The sequence below is a fragment of the Oncorhynchus mykiss genome, chromosome 17, assembly GCF_013265735.2.
Source record: "Oncorhynchus mykiss isolate Arlee chromosome 17, USDA_OmykA_1.1, whole genome shotgun sequence".
NCBI classification, from domain to species: domain Eukaryota; kingdom Metazoa; phylum Chordata; class Actinopteri; order Salmoniformes; family Salmonidae; genus Oncorhynchus; species Oncorhynchus mykiss.
Window position 1 is genome coordinate 89,145,009 of NC_048581.1, and position 9,782 is coordinate 89,154,790.

Genomic DNA, 9,782 nt, shown 5'->3' on the forward strand with positions numbered 1-9,782 from the left:
CTCAAGGCCATCAGACTGTTAAACAACTTCTATCTCAAGGCCATCAGACTGTTAAACAACTTCTATCTCAAGGCCATCAGACTGTTAAACAGCTTCTATCTCAAGGCCATCAGACTGTTAAACAGCTTCTATCTCAAGGCCATCAGACTGTTAAACAACTTCTATCTCAAGGCCATCAGACTGTTAAACAGCTTCTATCTCAAGGCCATCAGACTGTTAAACAGCTTCTATCTCAAGGCCATCAGACTGTTAAACAGCTTCTATCTCAAGGCCATCAGACTGTTAAACAGCTTCTCTCTCAAGGCCATCAGACTGTTAAACAGCTTCTATCTCAAGGCCATCAGACTGTTAAACAACTTCTATCTCAAGGCCATCAGACTGTTAAACAACTTCTATCTCAAGGCCATCAGACTGTTAAACAGCTTCTATCTCAAGGCCATCAGACTGTTAAACAGCTTCTATCTCAAGGCCATCAGACTGTTAAACAGCTTCTATCTCAAGGCCATCAGACTGTTAAACAGCTTCTATCTCAAGGCCATCAGACTGTTAAACAGCTTCTATCTCAAGGCCATCAGACTGTTAAACAGCTTCTATCTCAAGGCCATCAGACTGTTAAACAGCTTCTATCTCAAGGCCATCAGACTGTTAAACAGCTTCTCTCTCAAGGCCATCAGACTGTTAAACAGCTTCTATCTCAAGGCCATCAGACTGTTAAACAGCTTCTATCTCAAGGCCATCAGACTGTTAAACAACTTCTCTCTCAAGGCCATCAGACTGTTAAACAGCTTCTATCTCAAGGCCATCAGACTGTTAAACAGCTTCTATCTCAAGGCCATCAGACTGTTAAACAGCTTCTATCTCAAGGCCATCAGACTGTTAAACAGCCACCACTAACATTGATTGGCTGCTGCCAACACACTGACTCAACTACAGCTACTTTAATAATGGGAATTGATGTAAAGTTTATCACTAGCCACTTTAAAACAATGCTACTTAATATAATGTTTATAATGTTTTGGAATTGTTAGCTAGATTACTTGTTGGTTATTACTGCATTGTCGGAACTAGAAGCACAAGCATTTCGCTACACTCGCATTAACATCTGCTGACCATGTGTATGTGACAAATAACATTTGATTTGATATGTCCAGTGGTAGACTGGCTTTTCTTCTTCATCCAACACTGACCTCTCCTGTATTTTCAGGACGGTTCTCTGCTGCTGACGTCTGCCTCGTGGAGTGTCCCTCTGTCAGCTCTCTGGAGCATGCAGTCGGTCTTCGAGATGAAGTTAGTGTCACTCTGAGCCCGTAGTCTGAACTCTTTAGTCATTGGCTTGTTGTTAGTTTAGTCATTTTCTTTTTTATAGAGACTTTCATAAACAATCGTGATTGTCTTCTGTTTCAGGCATTCCTTTTTGGACGACCATTACGTAGAGTTCAGTAAACTGTCACAAGACCGAGTGATTGGCACCAAGGACCAGGTAGCTCATGTAAGTCCACCTCTTCGTTTACACCGTGTCTTTTCTGTCACCTGTTGTTGAACTTATTTTTCTTTGAACCCCAGCACTGTCTTAAAACCCCTGGACGTGTATAATTCATATTTTCCTTCACCGATGTATGAATACAGAAATGAGCGGCCCGCGTACGGTGCTTCCTTATGAGCAGTGAGCTGGCCTCTTGTTTAACTTTTTTTTTTAAATCCATTCTTGTTTTATTTACTTTATTCATAGTTTTTTTGTTTAAAAAAAATCCATTCTTGTTTTATTTGTTTGTTTTTTTAAATCCATTCTTGTTTTATTTACTTTATTCATAGTTTTTTTGTTTAAAAAAAATCCATTCTTGTTTTATTTGTTTGTTTTTTTAAATCCATTCTCGTTTGTTTTTTATTTTACATTTTTATCCCATTGTTTTATTTTGTTATATTTTTATTTTTTTATCCCATTCTTGTTTTATTTTGTTATATTTTTTATTGTTATCCCATTCTTGTTTTAAAATTATTATTTTTTAAATCCATTCTTGTTTTTTTTTCCAGCACCGGTTTTCTCAAGTTTAGGATGTTAATTTCATCTTCATTTGTGTCCAGATCTATGACATCCAGTCAGGTCAGAAGTTGCTGACCCTTAATGACCCTGGCCTGGCCAACAACTACAAGAGGAACTGTGCGACCTTTAACCCTAGCGACGACCTGGTGCTCAACGACGGGGTCATGTGGGACGTGCGCTCTGCTCAGGCCATCCACAAGTTTGACAAGTTCAATATGAACATCAGTGGCGTGTTCCATCCCAACCGCCTCGAGGTCATCATCAACACAGAGATTGTATCCTTATTACTTCCTGTTTTGGTCCTTATTACTTCCTGTTTTGGTCCTTATTACTTCCTGTTTTGGTCCTTATTACTTCCTGTTTTGGTCCTTATTACTTCCTGTTTTGGTCCTTATTACTTCCTGTTTTGGTACTTATTACTTCCTGTTTTGGTCCTTATTCCTTCCTGTTTTGTTAACATATAACATTATTAACAATAAGGAAATGAACAACTTTATTAACAAAAAGAACAGTCACAACAGATCACTGCAATACATTTAATGCTCACTTTTGTTAACAAAGCAAATCTAACTAATTTAACCAAATCCAAAAAGAGAATCTGTAAAAATGCTCCTGGGATTTGGCATCCTGCTGCTTTTATCATGAGTATCACCAGATGTGTAAAAACTCAGGGGAGATCTAATCGTAGCCTTTATAACTATGGCCTATGGAGTTTATCCAGGTCATATCAGTAAAAACATTGATTTGGAAGTGATGCTCACCTTGACCAGCTATGCCAGTGGGACCTGCGAACGTTCCATCTCCTCCACACCGTGCCTGCCTTGGACCAGTGTAGAGGAGTGTTCAACAACAACGCTACGGTCATGTACGGAGCCATGCTCCAGGCTGATGAGGAGGATGACGTGATGGACCAACAGATGAAGAGTCCCTTCGGTTCCTCCTTCAGAACCTTTGACGCCACCGACTACAAACCCATCGGTATGACCTAAAGGTCATAGGTCAAGCATAGGGATTTTGTTTTGTGGCCTGTGGCATGCTGGTTAAAATGAACTTCTGGTTGTATGTTCTTCCTCAGCTACTGTGGATGTGAAGAGGAATATCTTTGACCTGTGTACTGACACTAGGGACTGCTACCTGGCTGTCATCGAGGTAAACTTCCTGGTTTTATTTCCATTGCTGACATTCCATGTTACGTCATTTAGCTCTGCTCCTGACCGTTCCATTCTACCTGTCAATCAGTATATGGTTGTTATCATGTAGGAAGAATGAGCTGTGTTGTTTGTGTCCCATATTCTTATTTAGTGGTTAGTGATTAGGGGCTAGGGGTAAAGGGCTAGGGTTTGGGGGTTAGGGGCTAGGGATAAGGGGGTTAGGGGCTAGGGTTAAGGGGGTTAGGGCTAGAGGTTAAGGATTAGGGGCTAGGGGTAAAGGGCTATGGATTAGGGGTTAGGGATTAGGGTGGTGCAATGCTCCCTGATGATGCCATATTATTGCTCTCTGTTCTACTCTGGCTCTTGATCTGAGTCCCAAATAGACATCCAAAAAGAAACTGAAGAGTGGAATGTGGGAAGTGTAGTTCTCTCTGTCAGTCAGCAGTTCATCTCAGGCTGTGTGTTCTTCTAAAGAGTGGAATGTGGGAAGTGTAGTTCTCTCTGTCGGTCAACAGTTCATCTAAAGAGTGGAATGTGGGAAGTGTAGTTCTCTGTCGGTCAGCAGTTTATCTCAAGTTGTGTGTTCTTCTAAAGAGTGGAATGTGGGAAGTGTAGTTCTCTCTGTCGGTCAGCAGTTCATCTCAAGTTGTGTGTTCTTCTAAAGAGTGGAATGTGGGAAGTGTAGTTCTCTCTGTCGGTCAACAGTTCTTCTAAAGAGTGGAATGTGGGAAGTGTAGTTCTCTCTGTCGGTCAGCAGTTCTTCTAAAGAGTGGAATGTGGGAAGTGTAGTTCTCTCTGTCGGTCAACAGTTCTTCTAAAGAGTGGAATGTGGGAAGTGTAGTTCTCTCTGTCGGTCAACAGTTCTTCTAAAGAGTGGAATGTGGGAAGTGTAGTTCTCTCTGTCGGTCAGCAGTTCATCTAAAGAGTGGAATGTGGGAAGTGTAGTTCTCTCTCTCGGTCAGCAGTTTGTCTCAAGCTGTGTGTTCTTCTAAAGAGTGGAATGTGGGAAGTGTAGTTCTCTCTGTCAGTCAGCAGTTCATCTAAAGAGTGGAATGTGGGAAGTGTAGTTCTCTCTGTCGGTCAGCAGTTCGTCTCAAGCTGTGTGTTCTAACGTCTTTAGAACCAGGACTCTATCAACATGGACACGGTGTGTCGCCTGTATGAAGTGGGGAGACAGAGACTAGCTGAGGAGGGAGAGGATGATGAAGATCAGGTAAGAAATGCTGTCCTCCTCTCTACTAAACTCAGTCTAACTTTAGCATCTTATCTACATCAGCGCTCTCCTAGTGTTCCTTAATCTCTAATATCCAGTCTCTCCATTTCAACCCGTACTGCCCAGTGCTCTTTGATCTGGGTTCTGAGAGCCCACAGGGTTACACACCAGAACCTTTGTTCCTATCCTAGCCCGTCACTAAAACACCTGCTTCTATCCCAGCCTCTCCCCACTGTTTGCCCTTGTGTTAACTCTGTTCAAATATATTGATGTGTTTTTTTTATTTATTTTTTATTTTTATGTATATTTCATCTTGTTTCACCTTGTGTTGATTTGTGTTCAAAATGTGTCACCTTCCCACCAGGAGGATCAAGACGATGATGATGGAGACTCTGACGACGATGATGAAGATGACGACGATGATGACATGGAGACTGACCCGCTGTTGGCCGAGCTGATCGAGGGAGGAGACGGAGAGGAGGATGGAGGTAACGACTTCTCTCCCTCGGATGATGAAGCAGTGGCCAGGCTGCTCCATGCTGATGATGAGGAGGATGAGGATGACTCGAACAACGATGCTGAGATTGACCTGGGATGTGAGTAACTGCGGTGTCTTCTTGGGAAAATAATTTATCACACACAAAACATCCACTAGTCTAGAAGCGATAGAAAAAAGCAGACCAAGACCGGCAGCATGTTTCCCCAGGTACCAAGAGGATTATGTCTGATTCATTGATCGATTTGATGTGCGGGGGCACCGGTTAGTCGATAGATGATAAACAGAGTAGCTACAGCAGCGTATGGAGGGGAGGGGACAGATGATGTAAATAGTCTGGGTAGACATTTGATTAGATGTTCAGGAGTCTTAGACTTGGCGCTCCGGTACAGCTTTCCGTGCGGTAGCAGAGAGAACAGTCTATGACTAGGGTGGCTGGTGTCTTTGACAATTTTTAGGGTCTTGCTCTGACACCGCCTGGTGTAGAGGTCCTGGATAGCAGGAAGGTTGGCCCCAGTGATGCGGTCGGAGGCCGAGCAGTTTCCATACCAGGCAGTGATGTAACCAGTCATGATGCTCTCGATGGTGCAGCTGTAGAAACTTTTGAGGATCTGGGGACCCATGACAAATCTTTTCAGTCTCCTGAGGAGGAATAGGTTTTGTCGTGCCCTCTTCACGACTGTCTTGGTGTGTTTGGACCATGATAGTTTGTTGGGAAACAGTAAAAGTTAGTAAGTACACACACTCACACCATCTTTCTATGTCCCCGTCTGTCTTCCCATACAGCTGACAGTTCCGGCAGCTCAGACGGCAGCACTGACACCTCTGATCTGGAGGACCAACTCTTCCTGTCTATGAGCGACTAAAACAGCGAACAGGACATGACAACCAGGAAGTGGCAAAAGGGACACAACAAGTATCCACCCATAGCCGCTTAAGCTGGAGTAATTGGGCCCCCCCCTCTATGAATGTGAATTCATATGCACAAAGAGAAAATATGAAATAAAAAGATGGTATTTGAAGCAATCCCAGGTGTGATAGTGGTAATAGTGAAGGACCGATGACTGTTGACTGATGGTGTAGTTGGACATGACAGGCTACCCACTGAATTCTGAATGTAACCCCTAGCAACTACACGCCTGGCGCTCTTGTAGGTCAGAGAATATTGCATTGCTTTTCAATGCCTCTTAAGATGTTCGTGGGTGTAGGGTCTTGGGTTCCATTCGGAAGTCTGCACTAGTTTGACAGGGGAAAGAGACTTGATATTTTAGACCGAAGGACACTTAGACAAAACTATCAACACTTTCTTTTATCTGACGTGTAGCAATTTGAATTGTACAAAAATAATATAATTTTTTTTTTCTCCAGATTTTTTTTGGGCCTTTTTAAAAAAAATATAACTAACCTTTTTTCTTTTGATGTTTTAATTTGGTATGTTTTAATTTTGAGGTTTTGTAGCTGTAAAATAGCTCTTGTATTTGTTATTATATTAGCATCCCCATTAGTTGTTGCCAAAGCAGCAGCTACTCTTCCTGGGGTTCACACAGAACACAGAACACAGAACACAGAACACAGAACACAGAGCACAGAACACAGAACACAGAATACGAAATACATAATACATTAATACATAACATTTAATAGACAAGAACAGCTCCAGGACAGAACAGGGCTAGTTGCTACATCCAGCCCTGTTAAATCTACTCGTTAATACTAAGATTACTATCGCTTTAAGGATGCAACCTTTCTCCGTTAAGACAACAAACAATGGCAGACAACTTTTCATTTATTTTGGTGTTTCAGATTGACTGTTGTTTTGCAAAACTTTGTCAAGCTAACCAGTCGAGTCAAAATGATGTACAGCTTCAAAACTGTTCATTTATTTACTATATTATAATTTTTTGGGGGGTTATTGTACTTTGTCAAATGCCGGTGACAATTAATATAAAATATTCATAAAAATGTAACTGAATGCTCCTATGTTTGCTCTTGTACCCCTTTTTCTCACCACGGAGCCCAGCGGTACTGGCCCGGTTACACGTCAGGCATAGTTGCTGGAATGGTGCTGTACAGGGCAATGTAAAAAGATAATATCCAATCCTGCGTAGTGTGAAAAGGGTGTTCTATAGTGGTAAACGGGTGTAGGGAGTTTAATGGCCTCTAGAGGTCAGTGTTGAATAATGTGGATACATATTGATATTTAAACAGCCATATATATATATATATATATATATATATATATATATATATATATATATATATATATATATATATATATATATATATATATATTTTTACCATTTACACTACCGGTCAACAGTTTTAGAACACCGACTCATTCAAGGGTTTCATTTTTTAAAATGTTGTACTATTTTCTACATTTATAGAATAATAGTGAAGACATCAAAACTATGAAATGACACATATGGAATCATGTAGTAAACAAGAAAGTGTTAAACAAATCAAAATATATTTGAGATTCTTCAAAGTAGCCACCCTTTGCCTTGATGACAGCTTTGCACACTCCTGGCATTCTCTCAACCAGCTTCATGTGGTAGTCACCTGGAATGCATTTCAATTAACAGGTGTGCCTTGCTAAAAGTTAATTTGTGGAATTTCTTTCTTAATGCGTTTGAGCCAATCAGTTGTGTTGTGACAAGGTAGGGTTGGTATAAGGAATATAGCCCTATTTGGTAAAAGACCAAGTCCATATTATGGATGATCTCCGCATGTGTATTTCCCACCGTGAAGCATGGAGGTGTGATGGTGTGAAGGTGCTTTGCTGGTGACACTGTCTGTGATTTATTTAGAATTCAAGGCACACTTAACCAGCATGGCTACCACAGCATTCTGCAGCGATACGCCATCCCATCTGGTTTGGGCTTAGTGGGACTATCATTTGTTTTTCAGCAGGACAATGAACCAAAACACACCTCCAGGCTGTGTAAGGGCTATTTGACAAAGGAGGAGAGTGCTGCATCAGATGACCTGGCCCCAACAATCACCCGACCTCAACCCAATTGAGATGGTTTGGGATGAGTCGGACCGCAGAGTGAAGGAAAAGCAGCCAACAAGTGCTCAGCGTATGTTGGAACCCCTTCAAGACTGTTGGAAAAGCATTCCAGGGGAAGCTGGTTGAGAGAATGCCAAAGAGTGTGAAAATCTGTCATCAAGGCAACGGGTGGCTAATTGAAGAATCACAAATATAAAATCATATTTTGATTTGTTTTAACACTTTGTTGGTTACTACATGATTCCATATGTGTTATTTCATAGTGTTGATGTCTTCACTATTATTCTACAATATAGAAAATAGTTTTAAATAAACATAAACCTTGTATGAGTAGGTGTTCTAAAACTTGACCGGTAGTGTATATATTTGTGTGTATGTGTATATATACTTTAACATTGGTTGGACTGAAATATATCTGATGCAAATCACTGGGTAAGGGACAACATTTTTAGGCTACCTGACTTGAAATGGAATTGACCCTGCTACCTACTCTCTGAGGGCTCGACTATCTGTCATCCATAGCTGCCGCCCTGGTGCAATGGAGCCGCAAAGTGAACACAATTAATATGAATTTAATTTATTTGAGTTCTGTTGGTTAAGTGCTTTAAGTTGTGTCCTTATTTCGGAAAGGACCACAAATTCTAAAGACATACATTGTTTAGAGTTGATCTATTTTAATATGTGGAGGGGGGGAAAAAATCAAAATAAAGTTTTCTCCGTTTTGAGAAAAATGCTTAATGTCAATTTGTTTAATTCTACTTTAACATAGAATGGTGTTGGATTTGTGTAGCACTTGATTAAATCCTGCAGTCAGGTAATTTTTATTGTACCTTTATATAACTAGGCAAGTCAGTTAAAGAACAAATTCTTATTTTCAATGACAGCCTAGGAACAGTGGGTTAACTGCCTGTTCAGGGGCAGAACGACAGATTTTTACCTTGTCAGCTGGGGGATTCCATCTTGCAACCTTTCGGTTACTAGTCCAACGCTCTAACTACTAGGCTACCTGCCGCCTCTACACTCTAACCACTAGGCTACCTGCCGCCCCCACACTCTAACCACTAGGCTACCTGCCTCCTCTACACTCTAACCACTAGACTACCTGCCGCCTCTACACTCTAACCACTAGGCTACCTGCCTCCTCTACACTCTAACCACTAGGCTACCTGCCTCCTCTACACTCTAACCACTAGGCTACCTGCCTCCTCTACACTCTAACCACTAGGCTACCTGCCGCCCCTACACTCTAACCACTAGGCTACCTGCCGCCCCTACACTCTAACCACTAGGCTACCCTGCCACCTCTACACTCTAACCACTAGGCTACCTGTTTATACCTTTTTTTTGTGTCAACATGTCAAGATTTGTGAATCTGTCTTTTGACGATACATTGTAGGGGACATCAGCCTGAGAGGGAGAGATACAACACTATCACCGAGGTACAGAGTGCCGTTCTCTTCCAGGACAAGATGTGTGCCTGACCCAATGCCAAGGTCTTTCACAATAAGCTAACAACGCCTCCCTGGAAAGCAGTGGCAATTGTCACTGAGTGACTGTCTGGGTAAATAAACAAGAATGCCGAGAGTCACGATTTATCTAGTGAGCACCATAGAAGCCGGCCAATACAAATCTGGACCTCGAAGAAAGTTCCACTCCTTTAATTTGGTCTTCATACTTCCCTCTAATCACACAGTGACTTAGACACCATATGGGTGCAGTCATCAGGTCGAACAGAAACCCAAGCAGAACTCTGGACTTTTTAGGGTAAGATTTGACTGTCTCTGCCATAAGAGATACAATGTTCTGCATAAATCTCACTGAGTTCCTGTGCCAATCTCCAGGAAAAGACGTCGCTCTGCCCTCACACA

General features: G+C 41.7%; 1 protein-coding gene across 2 annotated transcripts in view; it reads left to right on the top strand.

Annotated features, from left to right (window-relative positions):
* Positions 1-5,799, top strand: part of LOC110493303 (DDB1- and CUL4-associated factor 1-like) — a 44,661-nt gene extending 38,862 nt beyond the window's left edge. For both annotated transcript variants that reach the window (XM_036950937.1, XM_036950938.1), the window contains exons 19-26: positions 1,205-1,287; positions 1,405-1,489; positions 2,083-2,316; positions 2,821-3,019; positions 3,117-3,190; positions 4,313-4,405; positions 4,770-5,001; positions 5,688-5,799. In XM_036950937.1, the coding sequence (XP_036806832.1) occupies positions 1,205-1,287; positions 1,405-1,489; positions 2,083-2,316; positions 2,821-3,019; positions 3,117-3,190; positions 4,313-4,405; positions 4,770-5,001; positions 5,688-5,767 (1,080 nt within the window). In that variant the 3' untranslated portion in view covers positions 5,768-5,799. The remainder of the gene's footprint in view (positions 1-1,204; positions 1,288-1,404; positions 1,490-2,082; positions 2,317-2,820; positions 3,020-3,116; positions 3,191-4,312; positions 4,406-4,769; positions 5,002-5,687) is intronic.
* The last annotated feature ends 3,983 nt before the right edge of the window (positions 5,800-9,782 follow it).